At 46.3% G+C, this 24067-nt stretch overlaps 1 protein-coding gene across 10 annotated transcripts in view; it reads left to right on the top strand.

Moving 5' to 3' along the window:
• LOC134351041 (ankyrin-1-like) overlaps window positions 1-24067 on the top strand; it is a 315455-nt gene that overhangs the window by 141577 nt on the left and 149811 nt on the right. For all 10 annotated transcript variants that reach the window (XM_063057044.1, XM_063057043.1, XM_063057036.1 and 7 more), the window contains 4 exons: window positions 1540-1638; window positions 7283-7381; window positions 8487-8684; window positions 21119-21217. In XM_063057044.1, the coding sequence (XP_062913114.1) occupies window positions 1540-1638; window positions 7283-7381; window positions 8487-8684; window positions 21119-21217 (495 nt within the window). The remainder of the gene's footprint in view (window positions 1-1539; window positions 1639-7282; window positions 7382-8486; window positions 8685-21118; window positions 21218-24067) is intronic.

Below are 24067 nucleotides of genomic sequence, written 5' to 3'. Positions count from 1 at the left end.
TTTGTAGCTTGTGGGCATGCTGTGTTGGTGCTGGGAGAACACCTTGGACGGTGTTGGTTGTTGAAGCAAAAGACACATTTCACTCTGTTGCGATGTTTAATGTGACAAATAGTGCGAATCTTTAAAAAAAATCTACAAACCAGGGAAACCTGGGCATCCAGTGCCAAAGCCTTTCCCAGTCCCCATGGCAAGGAAAGGCGAGCCTGACGTTGTGAACCATCTGCACCTCCGGAAAGGGTGTGGTTGCCTCAGACCGAAGCACCTTCCTGCAGTTCACAAGAGCACAGAAAACAGTTAAAACCGTGAATCCGGTTGAGTGTATGACCTGACAGGCAACATTCATAATTTGTCAACAAAGGTGAATGTTTTTTTTAAGAAAACCTCTTGGAATGTAAATTCACACAACTCTGATGGAGGAGTCATCTTGTTCTTTGAACTCAGAGCTGGCTTGTGCAAGTCCTCGTCCCACCTTCAATAAAGCTACAGGGTCTGTCCCAGATCCAACTCCATTTGAGTGTTTCCACAAACTTACCGAACCTCTGTGGTACCTTTAATGAGCATCTCTCACCCCCATCTGTACCTGTACGCTACAGTTTTGGATGTGGAGTGTTAAACCTGCTACCTGAATAAGCAAAGCATCCAAGGCTGTTCCTGGCCCGGATGATGAACACCTTTGTGTGATTGGCAGAGACTGTCAATTAGGTGGAACACCCTGGCACCCATTCCATGTCTCCAGCTCGGGCATCACTCCACAGTTTCTCAGCCATTGCATGTGATTGGGGTGGGGGGGTGTGGTTTGAGGTGGTGAGGCTTGTGCAGAATTGGGAACTGCATTGCATACAGTTGTGGATCCTTCATTACTACCAGGAGAGAGTTCAAAACTGGGCAACATGGCGATATGATTTAAATTCATGACCATAATTCCTGTTGCAAAGGTTTTCTCCTCGTAAGACCATAAGTCATTGGAGCAGAATTAGGCCATTGGGCCCATTGAGTCTGATCCGCCATTTAGTCATGGTCGATTTACTATCCCTCTGAACCCTATTCTCCTGCCTGCTCCCTGTAACCTTTGATGCCCTTACTAAGAGTACTCCCTATCTACATACTACCAATCAACCTCTGCTTTAAATATATCCAATGACTTATCCTCCACAGCTATCTGTGGCAACGAATTCCACAAATTCACCACCCTCTGGCTAAAGAAATTCTCCTTTGTCTCTGTTCTAAATGGACGTCCCTGTATTCTGAAGCTGTAGACTCATCTACTGATGGAAATATCTTCTGCATGTCCTCTCTATCTAGGTCTTTTAATACTTGACTGATTTTACTGAGATATCCCCCTCATTCTCTAAACCCCAGAGAGTACAGGCCCAGAGCCATCAAACACTCCTCATACGTTAACTCTTTCATTCCTGGGAACATTCTCATGAACCTCCTCTGGAAACTCTCCATTGTTGGCATAGACAATGGAGAGCTGAAGGGCTGTATGACTCTATAACCCGATATAATTTTTAATATTTTTTTCTTCATTGTGTTCAGAATGGAATCACAGCACTACACATTGCTTCCCGAAGAGGGAACACAAATATGGTTAGGTTCCTGCTGGATCGTGAAGCTCAGATTGATGCACGGACAAAGGTAAGTGCAATTAGGGGCTGACCTCTAAGGAACAAAGGCACCTCTCAATGATAGTATGCACTATTCAAACTTTCCAGAAATGGATGAAAGGAAAAAGCATCTAAATTAAACATTGGGATCTCAGATATGAAATTAATAAGCAGAGTAAGGAAAAGAAGGCTTTGAACACATCTTTTATCTGCAACTTCATTTTAGAAGGCAGTTAGAGCAGGAGGACGACAAAATGTGACAACTTCATATAAATTGGACTGATCACATGATCACAAGAAGTTAGCAGGAGATTAGAAAGTTGATGGAATGAAAACCTTCACTGCTTTGCAATGTACAGTGTAAAGCTTGGGAAGGTTTGATGCAACTTTACAGTTGCCATAAGATCATACTTACACTCCCAATGTACTATGTTGTTAGGAGGAGCAAACACAAGAGACAGCAGATGCTGGAATCTGGAGCAGTAAGTGATCTGCTGGAGGAACTCAACAGGTCAAATAGCATCATTGGGAGGGTGGGTGGGGGGGGGAGGTGAAAAAATTGTCAATTCTTGGTGTTGAGACCTTTCAGGACCCTGCAGGGTTTCAGTCAGAGACATTGACAATTCCTCCCCCACCACCTCAATAATTGCTTGAGCGTTTGAGTTCCTCCTGCAGATTGTTTGCTATTAATACATAATTAAGTTCTGCTATAAATTATATACATAATTCCTTTTAATTTCACATTGCTGAATCATTTAAGGAAGGGGTTTTAACCTCTTGACTTTTCTAGTCTCCATTGCTATTTCAAAGTGGCATTATAACATCAAGGCTCTATTCACTCCCATAGGTAGAGGACCAAACAGGGAGAGCTTAGTATTATTATCACAGGGCCATGAGGAGCTGTTCAAACAGCTGTCATCATCATCATCATCATTATGTGCCGTGTCGTATGATGTAGATGGGCATGATCTTCCACCTGTCCCTAATCTGCGAGGGATTGCTGCCTGTGGGAAAGACACCCTTCACACTGCTGTTCCTGTTCCTTTCTTTATCCATGACCATAAAGTACAGAAGTGGTTTGCCATTGCCTTCTTCTGGACAGCCTTTACAAGACGGGTGACCCCAGCCACGATCAATACTCTCAGAGATCGTCTGCCTGGCATCAGTGGTCGCATAACCAGGACTTGTGATATGCACCACCCGTTCCCATGACTTCACATGACCCTGATTGTTGGGGCTAAGCAGGTGCTACACCTTGCCCAAGGGTGACCTGCAGGCCAGAAGAGGGAAGAAGCACCTCACACCTCCTTTGGTATAGTTGTATCTCCATCCCGCCACCCCGCTACTGTTCAATCAGTACGTAGGATTAACATAGGAGCCTATGGGCGCACAAGCCTAAGATAGCATGTGTGGAAATTTTGTCTTAGTGCTGCCCCTCAATTCTATAAGCCCCACCCATTATAACAAGACAAATAATGATTATTTTTACTGCCTAGTGAAGCAGCAAATGATTTTTTTACAACCCAAGAGATGTGAGATGTTTTCATAGGAATCACCCCATGGTGGTTTGGCGCCACCTAGATGGTTGTGAGAACACGTGATATTGGGTGATACGTTTTGAAATCCTTGCAGGCCTGATGTTCACATCAGAATCTGGATAGCAAACAGCTATAGTAATAGTTGTCTTTAGAAATATGGTTATTGCTCAATTGTCCTTAAAAGATTAATATTAATAGAAATTTTTTTTTTGCTTATGATAGACCAGTTGAAGCTGAAGCAAATATAATTTCAAACTACTTGTATCACGTAGGAATTTTGGAGAAACAAGAAATTAACTTTTACTGAATATAAGTGTTTAACTGCATAATAGTGCTGATACTTTGCAGTTGTTCAATGAAGCTAAAAATGTTTTGTTGACGATTTTCATTTGTACTCAGTGTCTGAGCCTTCTTGCTTAAGTATCCAACAATAATAACCCAGCATTGATGGATTCCAGTTGCCCTGATTCTGTTTCTCCATGACCGCAATGTCCCGGTGAAACCTTTCACCGTGCTCGTCACTGACAACACCACGATTTGCAGGGAAGAAATCTAAATGCGAATGTAGAAAATCAATCTTTAGTAACATGTTGCACTTCATGGTTTTGTATGCTTGAAAACCATGTTGTCAACCAGCTGCCTGCAGTTTGATGCTCTGTAGTTGGCTAGAAAATTTTCAACAACATCCTTGAATGCCTGCCATGCGATTTTCTCTGGTACCACTCAAAGTTCTTTTGGTTTGCCTATCATTGATGATCCATTTGATTTGTGGACCAAAAATCTTGGCATAAATTATTCTGACTTAAATTATGAATTGAAATAACAAATATAGTGATTTTTTTTAAAATAGTGTGTGATACAGAAGTTTTGTGGTGATTTTCACGATCAGCAGCCCAAAATCCACAAGATAGACCCAAAAGTATTCAGGAAGCAAAATCTTTATTGTTCAGTGTAATCTCTACTCAAAATTACCATGGCACACAAGAGAATATTTGAGAAAATTATCAGCAATTTGGGCACTGCTTTTCAAAAAGGTTTGCCACCCCTTATCTAAACTATACTGTGTTGAAAAAGAAGAGTGAGGAAGTCTTGGCACTGTAGATTAGCTTACTTGATGTCTGGAGATGACAAAAGAATAAAATTTTTGGTCAAGGGTGTAATGAGTGGCACAGGTAATAGAGTCACAGTGCCAGAAACCCAAGCTCAGTCCTGACCTACATGTGATTTGCATATACTCCCGTGACTTCATGGGTTAATTCCCACATGCCAAAGACAGCTGGATTGATAAGTTAGTTGACCACTGTAAATTACCCCTGGTCTGTGGGTGGGAGAATAGTCATAGTCAGACTTTATTAATTCTGGGGGAAATTGGTTTTCGTTACAGTTGCTCCATAAATAATAAGTAGTAATACAACCATAAATAGTTAAATAGTAATATGTAAATTATGCCAGTAAATTATGAAATAAGTTCAAGACCAGCCTATTGGCTCAGGATGTCTGACCCTCCAAGGGAGGAGTTGTAAAGTTTGATGGCTTCCTATGACGCTCAGTGCTGCATCTCGGTGGAATGAGTCTCTGACTGAATGTACTCCTGTGCCCACCCAGTACATTATGTAGTGGATGGGAGACATTGACCAAGATGGCATGCAACTTAGACAGCATCCTCTTTTCAGACACCACTGTGAGAGAGTCCAGTTCCACCCCCACAACATCACTGGCCTTACGAATGAGTTTGTTGATTCTGTTGGTGTCTGCCACCCTAAGCTTGCTGCCCCAGCACACAACAGCAAACATGATAGCACTGGCCACCACAGGCTCGTAGAACATCCTCAGCATCATCCGGCAGATGTTAATGGACCTCAGTCTCCTCAGGAAATAGAGACGGCTCTGGCCCTTCTTGTAGACAGCCTCAGTGTTCTTTGACCAGTCCAGTTTATTGTCAATTCGTATCCCCAGGTATTTGTAATCCTCCACCATGTCCACACTGACCCCCTGGATGGAAACAGGGGTCACCGGTACCTTAGCTCTCCTCAGGTCTACCACCAGCTCCTTAGTCTTTTTCACATTAAGCTGCAGATAATTCTGCTCTCACCATGTGACAAAGTTTCCTACCATAGCCCTGTACTCAGCCTCATCTCCCTTGCTGCATCCAACTATGACAGAGTCATCCGAAAACTTCTGAAGATGACAAGACTTTGTGCAGTAGTTGAAGTCCAAGGTGTAAATGGTGAAGAGAAAAGGAGACAAGACAGTCCCCTGTGGAGCCCCAGTGCTGCTGATCACTCTGTCGGACACACAGTGTTGCAAGCACACGTACTGTGGTCTGCCAGTTAGGTAATCAAGAATCCATGACACCAGGAAAGCATCCACCTGCATCGCTGTCAGCTTCTCCCCCAGCAGAGCAGGGCAGATGGTGTTGAACGCACTGGAGAAGTCAAAAAATATGACCCTCACAGTGCTCGCTGGCTTGTCCAGGTGGGCGTAGACACGGTTCAGCAGGAAGACGATGGCATCCTCAACTCCTAATCGGGGCTGGTAGGCGAACTGGAGGGGATCTAAGTGTGGCCTGACCAAAGGCCGGAGCAGCTCCAGAACAAGTCTCTCCAGGGTCTTCATGATGTGGGAGGTCAATGTCACCGGTCTGTAGTTATTGAGGCCGCTGGGGCGCGGCGTCTTCGGCACAGGGACGAGGCAGGACGTCTTCCACAGCACAGGAACCCTCCGGAGCCTCAGGCTCAGGTTGAATACATGGCGAAGTACTCCACATAGCTGAGGGGCACAGGCTTTGAGCACTCTGGTACTGACACCATCCGGTCCTGCAGCCTTGCTTGGGTTGAGACGTTTCAGTTGTCTTCTCACCTGTAGAGCTGTGAAGCCCACCGTGGTGGTTTCGTGTGGGGAAGGGGTATAGTCATGACAGCAGGGTGGGGGACTGTGAGGAGGGGTAGGAGGGGAGAGTGGAATATGTGTTGGTTGGGGGCCGACAACAATGACTCATGTGGGGGATGGGCAGGGGCCACACTGTCAAATCTGTTAAAGAACAGATTAAGTTCGTTGGCCCTGTCCACACTGCCTTCTGCTCCTCTGTTGCTAGTTTGCCGGAATCCAGTGATGGTCCTCATCCCCCTCCAGACCTCTCTCATGTTGTTCTGCTGGAGTTTCCTGTGAATTTGAAACAGTTGATGGGAACATGGAGGATAAAAAAGGAATTGAGATTGCCGAAGGGTTGGTGTAAAATGGATGGTTGATGTTTAGTGTGGACATCATTGTTCAAAGGGCCTAAATCCTTGCTATATCTCTCTAAGACTCCAAGAAATGCATGCAAGCTCAATTTCAATGTTTGAGAGATTTGGATAGGTACATGGATGCGAGGGGCATGGAGGGCTATGGTTCACGTGCAAGTGGATGGGATTAAGCTGTTTAAATGGTTCAGCACAGACTAGATGGACTGAAGGGCCTGTTTCTGTGCTGTACTTTTCTATGACTCTAAAAACATCCGGAAACTTCGTATGAAATGTGGAGGTTCGTGTAGGTTTCAAATGGAAAAGCCTTACTTGAGCACCCTAATTAAAATTAATGTGGGCAGGTAAGGATAATGGATTATAATAGATCTTCAAAAGATGTTTTGTTTTTTTGTACGTTGGGGGTAGGCCGTTTGATATTTTTCTTTGAATGGGTTCCATGTTTTTTTTGTTTCATAACCATCTGTGGGAGGAGACGACTCTCAGGGTTATATACTGCATACATACTTTGAGAATAAAACTACTCTGAACTTGAACTTTTGACTCAACGTTGATATCAAAACATGTGGTTCTGCAGCTCATGTCTGCATTTGCTGCTAAGGGGAGCCACGCCATTAGGAGAGAACCTCACACTATGACAGCATTCGGAAGCCCACTTGGCATCCGCAGTTTGCTGACCAGCATCAGCAAGACTGGATTAGGTGCTCGCTACAGAGATAGTGGTGGACATCAGCGAATATGTTTCTTCGGTCCACTAACAGCAGTTGGTTGTTGAGGACACTGATCTATGTTTTCTCAGAATTGCCGTGCAATCGTTGGCTGCAGTCCTGAGTTGAAACTGGCACTTACCTTGTGTGTGTGTGTGTGTGTGTGTGCACACATGTTCTTTGTTCAGGATGAGCTGACGCCTCTTCACTGCGCTGCCAGGAACGGCCATGTGCAGATTGCTGAGATTCTACTGGATCGCAACGCTCCGATTATGGCCAAAACCAAGGTAGGTCAAGGGCCCGTGTGAGAGAGACAGAAAAGGTGCTTCAAGTTTCTCTCTGTCCCGTACCAACCCCACACTCTGCCCTCCCAAGGGCAATCCTAAGTCAAAGCCACAGTTCACCCAGGTAAGCTACTCATGATCATTGTCCCAATCAACCTTCCACTCTGACTCTTGTTCCTTCAGTTCTTGCAGCTACAGTTGGCAGGAGGCACAGAAGCCTAAGGTCTCACACGACCAGCTTCAAGAACAGCTACTTCCCCTCAACCATTTGGTTCTTCAACCAGTGAGAACAACCCTAATGACTACATTGTAGCTACACTTTGCACTAAAATAGACTTTCTATTATTCTATTTGTGTTCTTTCTTGTCAAAATTGTGTATAATTTTTGCTCAATTTGTGTTTTCCCTATGAATGCTGCTTAAAATGATGCTACATGCCTGTGATGCTGTTGCAAGTAAGTTTTTCCTTGGGCCTGTGCACACATGTACCCGTGCACGTGACAATTAACTTGACTTTGATTTTACCCCATTCCCAGATTGCCCCGACTGAACTCAGTGCCCTGACTCCCTTCACCACGTCACGTCATTCCACAAATTCAAAACTTAGGGAGACCTTAGTCCTGGGTCATAAGTTCTCCTGATGAGCTGAAGAAATTTCTCCTCATCTCAGTTTTAAAGGGACATCCCTTTATGCCATGTCTTCACCTTGGATCCCAGATGAATGGAAACATTGTCTCCACGTCCATTCAATCTAGCCTTTCGGTATTCAGTAGGTTTTAATGAGGTCCCCCTACTCCCCCATCCTTCTGAACTGCAAAGAGTACAGGTCCAGAGACATCATTCATTCTGTGTAAGGATCTGTGTGTATGTTCTGTCTGAAGGTCTGTGTGTACGCTCTATGCTATGGTCCGTGTATACAGTCTGTATAATAATCTATGTGATGTTATAAGGGGTTGTCATCAGGCTGTGTTAATTCACTGCGTGATGTGCTTGCTGACTCCTTTAAGTGAATGAACCAGTTTACACCAAGGTAGGTGTGTGGCCATGTTGTACCTCAGACTTGGACTGACTGTGTGTTGCCCACGCCTTGTTCATTCTTTTCCTTCTAGAATGGCCTCTCCCCCATCCACATGGCAGCACAGGGTGACCACCTGGACTGCGTCCGCCTCCTGCTCCAGTACCAAGCCGAAATCGATGACGTTACGCTCGATAACCTGACCCCACTCCACGTGGCATCTCACTGTGGGCATCACAAGGTGGCCAAGGTCCTCCTGGACAAGGGAGCAAAGCCCAGCGCCCGAGCCCTGGTGAGTCTGCGCGTGCAGCGGCTCTGAAAGAACTGACTGATTGTGAATGGATTCGGGATCTCCTTCATTACATTATGTTTTAACGACAAACAGGCTGTGTAATACTGAAATTCTGCCAATGCTGGATATCCAAAGCAACACATGCGAAATGCTGGAGGAACCCAGCAGGTAAAACAGTCGCAGTATCAGGCCGAGACCCTTCTTCAAGATTGTGTAATATACTGCGTAATATTGTGTACGCACGATACACAGTGTAGTGGTCTGTGTAATGCTCTACAGTGCCAACGGTGAGGGTTTAACTCCCACTGCTGTCTGCAAGAAGCTTTTTCCATTCTCCCCATGACTGCGTGGGTTTCCTCTGAGCGCTCTGGTTTCCTCCCACGTTCTATAGACATAAAGATTAGTAAGGGCTGGTATGTTGTCGGCATGCTGTGTTAACGCCATGGCGTCGCTTGTGGGCTCCCCCCAGCACATGCCCTGTCTGTGCTGGTCTTTAAGACAAATGATACATTTCACAGTACAGGTCTTCATAGTCATAGTCATAGTCATACTTTATTGATCCCGAAGGAAATTGGTTTTCATTACAGTTGCACCATAAATAATTAAATAGTAATAAAACCATAAATAATGAAATAGTATTATGTAAATTATGCCAGGAAATAAGTCCAGGACCAACCTATTGGCTCAGGGTGTCTGACCCTCCAAGGGAGGAGTTGTAAAGTTTGATGGCCACAGGCAGGAATGACTTACTATGATGCTCAGTGTTGCATCTCGGTGGAATGAGTCTCTGGCTGAATGTACTCCTGTGCCCAACCAGTCCGTTATGTAGTGGATGGGAGACATTGTCCAAGATGGCATGCAACTTGGACAGCATCCTCTTTTCAGACACCACCGTCAGAGAGTCCAGTTCCATCCCCACAACATCACTGGCTTTACGAATGAGTTTGTTGATTCTGTTGGTGTCTGCTACCCTCAGCCTGCTGCCCCAGCACACAACAGCAAACATGATCGCACTGGCCACCACAGACTCGTAGAACATCCTCAGCATCAAGACACATCAAGATACGTCTTGATTCACTTGTGACAAGTAAAGCTAATCTTTAAACTTTAAATTCAGCCTAATGAAAACAAAAGATAAAAAGAACATGTGCAGTTCTGGCCACTTAACTACCGAAAATATACCAGCAAGCTTGTAAGAGCACGGAGAAAATTTACACGGATGTTGCTGGGAGTTAAGGACCTGAGTTAGAGAGAAAGGTTAAACAGGGTTAGAACTCCATTCCATGGAGTGCAGGAGAATGGGGGGAGATCTTATTGAGGTATACAAAATTCTGAGGGGTATCAATAGGGAGAATGCATGCAGGCTTTTTACCCTCATGTTGGGTGAGACTGGAACTAGAGGTAACATACGCAGAATGCTGGAGGAACTCAGCAGGCCAGGCAGCATCTATAGAGGAGAGTAAACAGTCAACGTTTTGGGCCGAGTCCCTTCATCGGGATTGGAAAGGAAGGGGAGAAATCGGAGTAAGAAGGTTGGGGGAGGGCAGGAAGAAGTACAAGGTGGCAAGTGATACTGTAGGTGAAACTGGGAGGTGGGTGAGGGGCGTGAAGTAAAGAGCTGGGAAGTTGACTAGTGAAAGAGATAGAGGGCTGGAGAAGAGGTAATCTGATAGGAGAGGATAGAAGACCATGGCAAAAAGGGAAGGGCTAGGAGCACCAGAAGGAGGTGATGGATAGGTAAGGAGATAAGGTAAGAGAGCAAGCGAGCAAGTTTATTTGTATAGCACTTTTCAAACACAAGGCAGTTCAAAGTGCTTTACATAAAACAAGATATAAAAATCAAACATCAAATTTCAGACAATATATAAGAGAATAAAATCACACAAAAATAGATATAAATAGAAGTTACAGTGCAGGGGATTCTAATTAAAAGCTACAGTGAAAAGAAAAGTTTTTAAGCCTCAGTTTAAAAGAGCTTAAACTTGGGGCAGACTTCAGATCCTCTGGAAGGTTATTCCAGATACGTGGAGCATCGTAACTAAAAGCTGTGTCGCCATGTTTAGGTTTGATCCTGGGGACAGTAAGCAACCCTGCCCCCATATGACCTGAGAGCTCAGGTTCATAATGCAGCCAGAGATCGGAGATGTATTTTGGCCCTAGACCATTCAGTGCTTTATAAACCAATAGTAATATTTTAAAGTCAATCCTCTGATGGACAGGAAGCCAGTGTAGTGATCGGAGAACTGGAGTGATATGTTATACTTTCTTGGTCTTAGTGAAGACTCCAGCAGCAGTCTTCTGAATGAGCTGCAGCTGTCTGAGGGATTTTTTACAGAGACCTGTGAAAACGCCATTACAGTAGTCAAGCCTACTGAAAACAAATGCATGGACGAGTTTTTCTAGATCTTGCTGAAGTATAAGCCCTTTAACTCTCACTATATATTTAAGATGGTATAAGGCCAACTTTCTTAACGTGGCAGTCAAAATTTAAGATGGAGTCCATCACAACACCAAGGTTTCTGGCTTGGTTTGTGGTCTGTAATGACAACGATTCTAAGTGAGCACTGATTTTTAATTGTTCTTTTTTGGCACCAAAAGCAATTATTTCAAATTTCTCTTTGTTTAGCTGGAGGAAATTTTGGCTCATCCAGTCAGTGATTTGTTCAATACAGTTTTTTAGTGATTTTATGAGACTGTAGTCACTGTTATATAAATCTGTGTCATCCACATAATTACGGTGAGATATTTTGTTGCTTACTATGATTTGAGCAAGAGGGAGCACATAACTGTTAAACAGAAGAGGCCCTCGTATGGACCCTTGAGACACTCCACATGTCATTTTTGTTCGATCAGATAGGCAGCTACCAATCGATACAAAATAGTCCTTGTCCTGTAAATATGATTTAAACCACTTTAGGACTGTACCAGAAAGTCCCCCCCCCCACCGATTTTCCAGGTCTGTCCAGTAATATGCCACTGTCAACTGTATCAAAAACAGCACTCAGATCCAGTAAAACCAAAACTGAAATTTTATCAACATCATAGTTTAAGAGGATGTTATTTAAAACCTCGACCAAAACAGTCACAGTGCTCTTGTGTTGTCAAAATCCAGACTGGAAAACATCTATACAGTTGCTCAGTGCCAAAAAGCTATTAATTTTCTGATAAACAACCTTTTCAATGATTTTACTTAAACATGCTAAGTTTGATATAGGTCTGTAGTTATTAATTACTGAGGCATCTAGGTTGTTCTTTTTAAAAAGGGGATCAATAACTTCAGGGCTTTTGGGAAGCAACCTGATAGAGCAGAAGTGTTGAGTATTTGCAGCATGTCTGGCATCATGCAATTAAAAACATTTTTTAAAAAGGTTGTAGGTAAAATTTATAGTCAGTAGGTTTGCATTGTGTCATCTTAACTAGGTTAATTCTAAGTGAGTGAAAGGATGAACTGACATCTGACCTGATGCCGAGACCTCATATCTCATCTTCTGAATGTTGTCAGTAAGAAAGAACAGAAGGTCATTACATGACTATGTAGACAGAAGTTCAGATGCTACTGATACAGGAGAATCTGTGAGCCTATCATCTTCAGCAAATAAGGCACATGCATTATCGCTGTTTTTGTTTATAATATCAGAGAAGGTCTGCCTTGCATGTCTCCACTCTAAATTATAGATGCAAGGAGTTTCTTCATAACTGTCATAATAGACCTGGAGTTTTATTTTCCACCACCTGCATTCAGCTATTTGACACTCTCTTTTTTGGAGTTTAAACCAGGGAGGTGTTTCTCCATGCCTGACCATCACCTCCCTCTGGTGCTCCCCCCGCCCCCCATTTCTTTCTTCCATTGCCTTCTGTCCTTTCCTATTATATTCCCCCTTCTCCACCCCTGTATCTCTTTCACCGATCAACTTCCCAACTCTTTACTTCATCCCTCCCCCCCCCGTCCAACTCTGACTCCTCATCTTTTTTCTCCAGTTCTGCTGAAGGGTCTCGGCCCAAAGCGTCGGCAGTACTCTTTTCAATGGATGCTGCCTAGCCTGCTGAGCTCCTCCAGCACTTTGTGTGTGCTACTTGTTTCTCCATGGTGCTTTTTCCCTTCCCAGAAACTACTTCTACTTTTGAGGGGGCGATTGCGTCAATGACATCTGTAATTTTAGAGTTGAGATGGTCTATAGGAGCATCGGCTGAGGGGGAGAGAAGACAGGTGTGGGAGAAAAGGCCTGTGGAAATAACACCTTGGTGTTTTCAGTGATAAACCATTTTGTGGTTACCTCAGTTTGAGTGCTAGTGAATAGAGACATAATAAGTTCAAGCAAAACACAGAAATAATCAGAAAGAGCAACATCGGTTACCACAACCTCAGAAGTGTTAAGACCTTTGGAAATGACGAGGTCAAGGGTGTGGCCCTTGGTGTGTGGGGGCCCTGTCACATGCTGTGTGAGGCACTATCAATTACTCCAAAAGACTGGAAGTAGAGTAAATACTGAAAGGCTTTTATTAACAGTAAAATGGATCCACGCCCATGCTGTATGTCTGTCCTAGACTGAGGGAGGAGCAGTGACACAATCGTCTTTATTCAGGGGTCTGTGGGAGGAGCCACAGGAGCAGTCAGCAGAGGGGCGTGTCCAGACAGGTAACCCAGTTACAACCTATATACATGGTTTACCACACTGTGTCAATCCATAACTGTCAAGTTTACAGAGCAGTTCGTTAGCACTACTGTCCTTGAGGTTATCAACGTGAATATTAAAATCACCAACAATGACCACCCAGACAAAGTCAATGCAAACAATAGACAGTAGTTCAGCGAATTCACCAAAACAGGTTGCACAATACTTTGGTGACCTGTATATAGTTAAAAATGAAGCAGGACAGGATGATTTCAGCTGAAAAGCAAGGTATTCAAAAGATGCAAATGGTCCACATGATATCTGCTTACACTGATAATAATTATTGCACAGGTGGCTATTCCTCCCCCTCATTTCTTTATCCTGGTCTCACTAATAAAACTGAAATTAGGAGGAGCTGATTTGATAACAGCTCCTGCGCTGTTGTTTTGGTCTAGCCAAATCTGTGTTAGAAACATAAAATCAAGGCTGTGCCTGATAATTAAGTCATTAATTAAAAGTGATTTGCAAGCCAAGGACTTAACATTTTAGTAAGGCTAGGCTTAATGTGTTAAAAACATCTTCCGGATTTCACTTTGGCTGACAAGGGACAGTTATCAAGCTTTCTAAGTTTGCAGTGGGTGCTGAGGGAAACAGGAAACATGGGGAACTAGAGGTCATAGGTTTAGGGTGAAAGGTGAAATATTAAAGGGGAGTCTGAGGGGTATTTCTTTTACCACGTAGATGGGAGTAGGCAAATGACCAGGCTTGCAGAGACTCAATGGGCCTGTCTCTGTGCTATGGTACTTTATGACTGAATGTGAATGGAAAAACTGCCCATATTATTGTAATCGTAAACCTCTACCTATTCATTTCTTCATCAAGATATTCTCTAAGAACTCCCTCTATGCCCAAGCTCTTGGTCACCTGACCTGATACCTTTGATTGGTGTCCTCCTGCTAATTGCTCCATGCCGTCATGGAGACAGACAGCACACATACAGGCCATTCGGCCCACTGACTCCATTCTGACCTCCAACCACCATTTACACACATCCTACCTTGATCCCATTTTTTCATTATTCCCTCTTTCCCCTCACCCACCCCACCCCCAGATTCTACACTCACTTGCACACCAGGGGACAATTTACAGCATCCAACTAACCCACATAGTCTATCTTTCACTCTAAGTGCTATTTACATGCTCGTTTTTATGATTGTTGTTGTAGAACTGGGGGCCACTACCCACACTTCCCCATAAAGTACCTCCCCTGTTCTAGTCCTGCCCCAAACTCACCATCGTAAGTGCCTGGCTGCTCTCGGGAATAGGAGTGGATTAGATCCACCAGGATTGTGTTTGGTTTTCAATCTCCAATTTTATAGCCCACCTCCCTCCACTATGTTTGAATTAATGCTTAAGCTTCTCAAACAGTCGATTGTATTTGGCTTTATAGTTCCCAATAGGTAGGAAGACATCCACAAGTAAACCAAAGTTCAAAGTAAATTTTATTATCATAGTACATATATGTCAGCATACACAATCCTGAGTTTCAGTTTCTTGTGGGTATACTCTGTTACGAGAATACACATAAAATTAAGATGTTTGCTGGCCTGGGCTAGCATCAGTGGCATCAGCAGTTGGTCTGCCACCTGCCCTCAGGGGAAGGAGAGATAAGGAACAATGGAGCAGCGTCTGGAGATGTGTAATGAAGGGATGTGGGAGGAAGAGCTGTCTGGAGCGGCTCCCCCCTTTGAAGCCTGAACTGTTTGAAGTGATGGACAGGCGATACCCCAGCAGGGGGATAAAAAGGGACAGGTTCGCTAAGACAGACACACACGCCACCCGAGGTAACGAGACCCTGGAAGCGGTACGCTTCTCACGAGTGGGTGGAAAGGTACGATCAGCGGGAACCCGGTGTGTGTCCGCCCTTGCCTGGGTGCCGGGTTCACTGCAGAGGATCGACCGCATCTGGAGGAGGGGTCACAGTCGGTGACCTCAGGTGACATCACCAAGGACCTGCCCAAAAGCTGTTTGTGAGCCATCTCGCTGGTCTGTGAGCCATCTTGCTGGTCTGTGAGTGAAGCCGTTCTGAATGATGAGTTGTTCCTATTCTATCTCTCTCTTCCCCCACCTTGTCCATCGCCATGGCAACGATTACTGCAAACTGAACTACAAACTGGACTGAACTTTGAGTCATTTTGAAATTGGTCATTTAACCCCTAGACAACGATAGAGCTTGATTGATGCTGTTATCTTAATTCTGTGCACATGTGTGGTTATCATTGTTGAATTGTTGCATTTATTATCCTTTCGATTACTGTGTTGCTTGTCTCTTTAATAAAACTTTCTTAGTTCTAGTACTCCAGACTCCAACTGAGTGATCCATTTCTGCTGGTTTGGCAACCCAGTTACGGGGTACGTAACATAAGTGGGGGCTCGTCCGGGATTTTGAACGCTAAATTTGGGACGGAGTAAATTGATTGGGTTAAAATTCCCGAAAGAAAGAAAAGACAAACAGCAGAAATGGAGGTTGAGGAATTTATAAAGGCGCCGACCTTGGAGGCATTAGAGGATGCCAGGAAATCGGAATTGATAGCTGTGGCAAAACGGGTGAATCTTGCTAAGGTGAAGTCGACAATGAGGAGAGAGGAGATACACAGAGCTATTGTAGAGCACTATGTATCTAAAGGTGTGTTTCCCCAAGGTGAGCTGGGGGAGGTGTCTATTGAAAAACCTGCTGGAGACGCGGTACAGGTACAGCTTGAAAAACTGAGACTCGAGCACGAGTTCCGGGTACGGCAGTTAGAAAGGCAGGAGAAAGAGAGAGAGTTAGAAAGGCAGGAGAAAGAGAGAGAGTTAGAAAGGCGGGAGAGAGAAAGACAGTTGGAGAGAGAAGAGAGAGAGAGGGACAGACAGTTGGAGAGAGAAGAGAGACAGAGGGAAAGGGAATTTGAGCTGGAGAAGTTAAAGATAAGGGCCGAGCAGGGGCTCGTGCCGAACCAAGGTGGAGGGTTCCGGGCGACCCAGGAGGTTAGGCTGGTTCCCCCATTTGACGATACCGATGTGGATCGGTACTTTCTCCACTTCGAAAAAGTAGCTATAAGTCAGGACTGGCCGAGGGATAAGTGGGTTGTTTTACTTCAGAGTGTACTGAAAGGGAAAGCCCAACAAGCTTACTCCGCTTTATCCCCGGAAGATGCCCAGAAGTATGAGGTGGTGAAGGAGGCCATCCTCAGGACTTATGAGTTGGTCCCGGAGGCATACCGGCAGAGGTTCCGGAATGCGAGGAAGCGGTGGGACCGCACGTATTTGGTCCAGGAAGGGCGCGAGAGGTTTATCTCGGCCGGACTGGTGTCAGTGAAGGAGAGGTTAAAACCAGTTCCAGTGCGGATCTGGAGAGACACGGGAGCGTGTCAGTCACTAATACTGAAGAGTGTATTAGAGTTTAGCTCAGAGACCCAGACTGGGGAGGTAGAGGTCAAAGGTGTTGGGGAAGGGACAGAGTCAGTCCCTTTGCACCAGATACATTTACAGAGCAACCTGGTCTCTGGACTAGTCACGATTGGGGTGAGGTCCGAATTACCGATGAAAGACGTGGAAGTCTTGCTCGGTAATGACATCGCCGGAGGGATCGTGTTCCCAGTCGTGAGATTGACGGGTCAGCCTGCCAGCATGGAGGCCCCGCCCGCGATGGTGAATTTGGCTGAAACATTTCTGCCAACCTTGTATGAGACAGGGTGTAGTGAGATAAGAGGTAGTGAGGGAGCTGGGACGGACGTAGCAGTAGCCAGGAAAGAATTTGTGCAGAAAAGATTAGGATGGGATCGGTCAGATGGGAGAAGGCTATTGTTTTGGCCAGGTCTACTGATAAGGTCTCTCCCTTAATCCCCGAAGGAGTAATTAAACGACTCGCACCCATGTGTTTGATTGTCCCGAGGAAATGCAAAGAACTGGGACGTTGGGTTATGTCGGTTACAATAGGGCGGCCAAGTAAACAACACCCATATTTTTCGAGTAATTCAGTGACTAAAGGGCTGATGACCACAGAGGTGTGTATTGGCAATTTAATACGGCTGTCTGAAGCCAGTCTGATAGTGAACCTTGAAAAAAATGAATTCGGCCACACGAGAGTCACCTACCTGGGAATTGTGGTGACACAGGGGCAGCTGGCAGTGATGCAAGCTACAGTGCAGGCTATCGCTGACCTCCCCACCCCGACAGACAAGAGGGCCCTCAGAAGGCTCTTGGAGATGGTGGGGTACTGCAGGAAGTTTTGCAATAACTCTGCGGTCAATACCCGTCCCCCTCCTACTAAGCCCTTGCGAGAGAAAATTGAGTCGGAATGGGACGACCCTTGTTATTGTGGTCCGGGACAAAACCAAATGAGAGGTTACATTGGTCGCAATTCATCAGTGTTTTTGGCCACTATGAAGTTTGCTGAGTTGGAGCCTGGTCTAAGGGATTATTAATAACACGTGTAAAAGGAACAGAAAATGTGATGACTGTCTGTCAAGGTGTTGACAGCTTCAAATTCTCTGTATTAGCTAAATAACTGTTAAAGATGTATATTGTGTATGTATCAGATAATGTAGTCATGTTTGTAATTTTTACCTCCCGGTAAAAATCCTTAAAGGGGGGAAGTGTTACGAGAATACACATAAAATTAAGATGTTTGCTGGCCTGGGCTAGCATCAGTGGCATCAGCAGTTGGTCTGCCACCTGCCCTCAGGGGAAGGAGAGATAAGGAACAATGGAGCAGCGTCTGGAGATGTGTAATGAAGGGATGTGGGAGGAAGAGCTGTCTGGAGCGGCTCCCCCCTTTGAAGCCTGAACTGTTTGAAGTGATGGACAGGCGATACCCCAGCAGGGGGATAAAAAGGGACAGGTTCGCTAAGACAGACACACACGCCACCCGAGGTAACGAGACCCTGGAAGCGGTACGCTTCTCACGAGTGGGTGGAAAGGTACGATCAGCGGGAACCCGGTGTGTGTCCGCCCTTGCCTGGGTGCCGGGTTCACTGCAGAGGATCGACCGCATCTGGAGGAGGGGTCACAGTCGGTGACCTCAGGTGACATCACCAAGGACCTGCCCAAAAGCTGTTTGTGAGCCATCTCGCTGGTCTGTGAGCCATCTTGCTGGTCTGTGAGTGAAGCCGTTCTGAATGATGAGTTGTTCCTATTCTATCTCTCTCTTCCCCCACCTTGTCCATCGCCATGGCAACGATTACTGCGAACTGAACTACAAACTGGACTGAACTTTGAGTCATTTTGAAATTGGTCATTTAACCCCTAGACAACGATAGAGCTTGATTGATGCTGTTATCTTAATTCTGTGCACATGTGTGGTTATCATTGTTGAATTGTTGCATTTATTATCCTTTCGATTACTGTGTTGCTTGTCTCTTTAATAAAACTTTCTTAGTTCTAGTACTCCAGACTCCAACTGAGTGATCCATTTCTGCTGGTTTGGCAACCCAGTTACGGGGTACGTAACAACTCAAAAAATCTATAAAATAGTAACTATAACAGGATCAATGAAAGATCAACCAGAGTGCAGAAGACAACAAACAATGCAAATACAAATATAAATAAGTAGCAATAAATAACGAGAACATGAGGTAATGAGATAAAGAACGCTTAAAGTGAGATAATTGATTCTGGGAACATCTCAATGATGGGGCAAGTGGGTGTAGTTATCCCCTTTTATTCAAGAGTCTGATGGTTGAGGGGTAGTAACTGTTTTTAAACTGGGTGGTGCGAGTCCTGAGCCACCTGTACCTTCTACCTGTGAGAAGAGAGCATGACCTGGAGAAAAGAGCAGTTAGGCGTCATGCCGCATAGAAACAGTCTACTCAGCTCACCAAATCCACACCCACCATTTTACACCAATCCTACAGTTGTCCCACTCTTTATTCATTCCAAATTCTCTTCAACTTCTAAATTTATTAGCTTTTTATACATTACTGTGCAAAAGTCTTTGGCAGAAGACTGTAGCTAGTGTGGCTAAGACGTTTGCACAGTACTGTGTTTTTGTGAACATAGAGTGGAGAGCGAGTTTGTAAATCTGGTGGGAGGAAAGGATGTTGGGAATGGCGAGGGTGGAGCTCCGTGGGAGGAGTGTGGGACAAGTGACAGAGAAGGAGTGCCAAGGGCGGGTGTAGACATACCCAACCCTGAGACACCAGGCAAGGTCATTTGATTCCAAACAATTGGTTTATTGATCTCTCTGGTGCTTCCCGCTCCCCTTCCCCTCCCTTCCCCTTTTCCCAACCATGATTCCCCTGTCCCTGCCCCCTTCCCATTCTCAGTCCACAATAGAGACCCATATCAGAATCAGGTTGATCATCATTCAAATATGTCAAATTTGGTTTTTGTGGCAGCAGTACAGTGCAATACATAAAATTACTGAAGTACTGTGCAAAAGTTTAAGGCACCCTAGCTATATATATGTATATGTATGTGTATGTATATATATATATATATATATTTTTTTTTTTTTGTTCCATGTCATGCCCTCTCCAACACAGCACAGCAAATTCCTAAGACATGTAAATGTATAGTACATGTTAAATAAAGATGACCCTTCATCCTTCAGTTCCCCTAAAATTCTGCTGCTTTCTGTGGCCAGTCCTGATCTTATTGAATGGTGGAACAGGTTCAACAGGCCAAATGACCTACTCCTGCACCTATTCCTGTGTGTGTGTGTGTTAAGGCCCTTTCCTCTCAAGCAGAGGTTCCCAACCTGGCCTCCATGATCAAAAAGAAGTTTGAAACCCTTGCTCTAAAGCAACTCTGTTTTTGCCACTCAGCAATGAGGGAGACTCCTAGTAGAGATCTCTCTGCATGGGAGTCCTCCCTCTTTACATGGGAGACCTGAGGGAGAGAGTAGCACAGAATCAGTACCATGCAGTAGATTCCTAAGTTGGTTCATGGTCTCCCCAGCCAACCTGCATTCACGTGGCTGGGAGAAGTCAGTGTATCATGTATCTGGAGCGTGAGAGGTTGCAGTCTCTGTCTGAGTACCTGAGGGGACTGTTCTTCAAGTTTTGGTCACACTTCAGCCCTACGTTCCTGATCTGTGGTCACACTATGTGTGTGTGTGTGTGGGGCGGGAGTGGGGGGGAGAGGTGCAGTTTGGTGGGTCACTCGAGGGAATCTTCCGGTTGCTTTTCGCCTGGGCCTGGCCAGAGTATCCATCCATTCACAGGTCCAAGCAGTGAGAGTTCGAACATTCTGCTTGAGCTGATTGTGCCTGGCCCACTTCTGGGGTTATACCGATGCCCATGGACCTCCTGACAAAGAGCACACGGTGTCCACGGGTACACTCAGGGTTTTCCATAACAGCTGGGCTCTCCCTGAGCTTGAGTGTGTACTGGATACAGGCAACACACACAAAATGCTGGAGGAACACAGCAGGCCAGACAGCATCGACGGAAAAGAGTAAATAGTCAACGTTTTAGGCCAAAACACTTCTTCAGGACCTGATGAAAGGGCTCAGCCTAAAACGTCGACTGTTTACTCTTTTCTATAGATGCTGTCTGACCTGCTGAGTTCCTCCAGTATTTTGTGTGTGTTGCTTGGATTTCCAGCATCTGCAGAATTTCTCCTGTTTGTATACTGGATATAGTTGGCTGTGTTGTAATTTGAAGCTATTGACTGTAAAGGTTGTGAACGATGGAATATTGAAACACTGTGATGCTGCAGTTACCTAACAAGCTTCCTTTGAAAAAGGAAAATAAAATAAATATCACATTGTTCCCTCATGTCTGTGTATAATGAGCTGAGTTGCCTTCTCTAACATGCCATGTCCCTTCCCGTTCCTAGAATGGCTTCACCCCATTGCATATTGCATGTAAGAAGAACCATATCAGGGTGATGGACCTGCTCCTGAAACATGGAGCATCGCTAGAGGCTGTAACTGAGGTAAGCGACTGTGATATTAGCACAATTCCGTCTGTAAAAATCACCAGGTAATGCAGAAACCATTTATAACTGTTGCCCTTTACAATGAAAGAGGATTATCCTTCCTTGAATTAACGGGTGACAAATCAGATTGGAAGGACAGCACTGGCCTGAAATTAGAGTCACCCAGACTTAAGGTGTCTCCTGAAGGTGGAGACAAAGAAAGTTTTGAGCCTCTGCGCCTTATTCATATTCTCCTTAGAAATTCTGCCAAAGGAAGCAGCAATGGAGGGAGCTATGCTTGTTGCTCAAAGATTTCCTGCATCTGCAGAATCCCTTGTCTCCAAAATTCTGCAGCTGTTAGAAATCAAAATCCTGTAAAGACTCAACAGGTCAGGCAGTGTCCGTGGAGAGAGAAAGAGAGTGAATGTTTCCAGTCATAGACCCTTTATCAGTTCTGATAATCTGGGATGTTAATTCTGTTTTATTCTCCACAGCTGCTGCCGGACCTGCTGAGTATCTGCAACAGTTACTGGTTAAAAGTCCAAAGTACATTTATTATCAAAGTATGTAGAGTACTGTGCAAAAGTCTGAGGCGCATATGTACTCTGTATAGTCAGGGTGCCTAAGACTTTTGCACAGTACTATATTTGTCAGTGTGAAGGGGAGAGTGAGCTTGTAAATGTGGTGGGAGCAAAAGATGTTGGGAATGGCAAGAGTGGAGTGCCATGGGAGGGGATCTAGACTGGTGACAGAGAAGGAGTGGCAGGTGGCAGCAGCCAAGGTCATTTGGAGAAACTCAGCAGGCCGGGCAACACCTATGGAAAAGAGTAAATGGTCAACATTTCAGCCCGAGACGCTTCATCTCATGTTTGTGTTCTATTACAGAATGTCTTTCGGGTGCTTCCCCCTTCCTCCCCTCGCCCTTCCCCTTTCCTCCCCTCTCCCTTCCCCTCTCCCTTCCCCTCTCCCTTCCCCTCTCCCTTCCCCTCTCCCTTCCCATTTCCTGCCCTCTCCCTTCCCCTTTTCACAACCATGATTCCACTCTCCACATGTCAAGAAATGTGTTTTTCTTGTGCGTGCTCATATACTACTGTGATATTCACTTTTTTGCAGGCATTCACAGTAGAACAAAGAAGTACACTAGAATCAATGAAAAATTACACTCAAACAAAGACTTGGAAAGAACCGATGTGCAAAAGAAGATGCACTGTGCGGGAAAGGAAAATCAATCAATCAATAGATGATGGATAGATAGATAAATAATTAATGTTGAGAACATGAGCTGTAGACTACTTGAAAGTGAGTCAATGTGTTGTGGAATCAGTTCAGAGTTGAGATGAGTGAGGTTATCCATGCTGATTCAGGTTGAAGGGGAACAACTGTTCCTGAACCTGCTGGTGTGGGTACTGATATTGTGGTTGAAGAGCAAGGATCAGCTTTAGAGGGCGAAAAAGGCCAGACAGTAAGTCACCACCTTACCAGCACTGTATTATAAAATGTGAAGTAGAGTGACCATGTGATGCCCCATTAAGCAAGACATGAGCTACTTTACTAGATTATTGCACGTGACATGGTAAAAGAAAGTCAAACCTCTGAGCGCATCCAACAGCCTTCTGTGGTTTGTAATTGGTATTCCCTCCCCCTCTCCCCTTCTCCCCCCTCCCCTTCTCCCCCCTCCCCTTCTCCCCCCTCCCCTCTCCCCCCTCCCCACTCCCCCCTCCCCTCTCCCCTCTCCCCCTCCCCTCTCCCCCCTCCCCTCTCCCCCTCCCCTCTCCCCCTCCCCTCTCCCCTCCCCTCTCCCCCCTCCCCCCCCCCCCCTCCTCCCCCTCTCCTCCCCTCCTCTCTCTCCCCCTCTCCTCCCCCTCTCTCTCCCCCTCTCCCCCTCTCTCCCCCCCCCCCCTCTCTCCCCTCTCTCTCCCCCTCTCTCCCTCCTCTCCCCCTCTCTCCCCCTCTCTCTCCCCTCTCTCTCCCCCTCTCTCTCCCCCTCTCTCTCCCCCTCTCTCTCCCCCTCTCCTCTCTCCCCTCTCTCCCCCTCTCTCTCCCCCCTCTCTCTCCCCCCTCTCTCCCCCTCTCTCTCCCCCTCTCTCTCCCCCCTCTCTCTCCCCCTCTCTCTCCCTCTCCCCTCTCTCCCCTCTCTCTCCCCCCTCTCTCTCCCCTCCCCCTCTCTCCCCTCCCCCCTCTCTCCCCCCTCTCTCTCCCCCCTCTCTCTCCCCTCCCCCTCTCTCCCCTCCCCCCTCTCCCCTCCCCCCTCCCCTCCCCCTCTCCCCTCCCCCTCTCTCCCCTCCCCCTCTCTCCCCTCCCCCTCCTCCCCTCCCCTCTCTCCCCCCCCTCTCTCCCCTCCCCCTCTCTCCTCCTCCCCCTCTCTCTCCCTCTCTCCCCCCTCTCCCCTCTCTCCCCCCCTCTCTCCCCCTCTCTCTCCCCTCTCCCCTCTCTCCCCTCCCCCTCTCTCCCCTCCCCCTCTCTCCCCTCCCCCTCTCTCCCCTCCCCTCTCCCCTCCCCCCTCTCTCCCCCTCTCTCCCTCCCCCTCTCTCCCTCCCCCTCTCTCCCCTCCCCCTCTCTCCCCCTCTCTCCCCCTCTCTCTCCCCCTCTCTCTCCCCCTCTCTCTCCCCCCTCTCTCCCCTCCCCCTCTCTCCCCTCCCCCTCTCTCCCCCCTCTCCCCCCCTCTCCCCTCCCCCTCTCTCCCCTCCCCCTCTCTCCCCTCCCCCTCTCTCCCCTCCCCTCTCTCCCCTCCCCCTCTCTCCCCTCCCCCTCTCTCTCCCCTCCCCCTCTCCTCCTCCCCCTCTCCTCCCCCTCTCCTCCTCTCTCTCCCCCTCTCTCCCCCCTCTCTCTCTCTCCCCCCTCTCCCCCTCTCTCCCCTCTCCTCTCCCC

The sequence above is a fragment of the Mobula hypostoma genome, chromosome 8 (assembly GCF_963921235.1).
Source record: "Mobula hypostoma chromosome 8, sMobHyp1.1, whole genome shotgun sequence".
In the NCBI taxonomy this organism is placed as follows: Eukaryota; Metazoa; Chordata; class Chondrichthyes; order Myliobatiformes; family Myliobatidae; genus Mobula; species Mobula hypostoma.
Note: the sequence above shows the minus strand (reverse complement) of the source record. Positions and strands in the feature narration are given on the sequence as shown.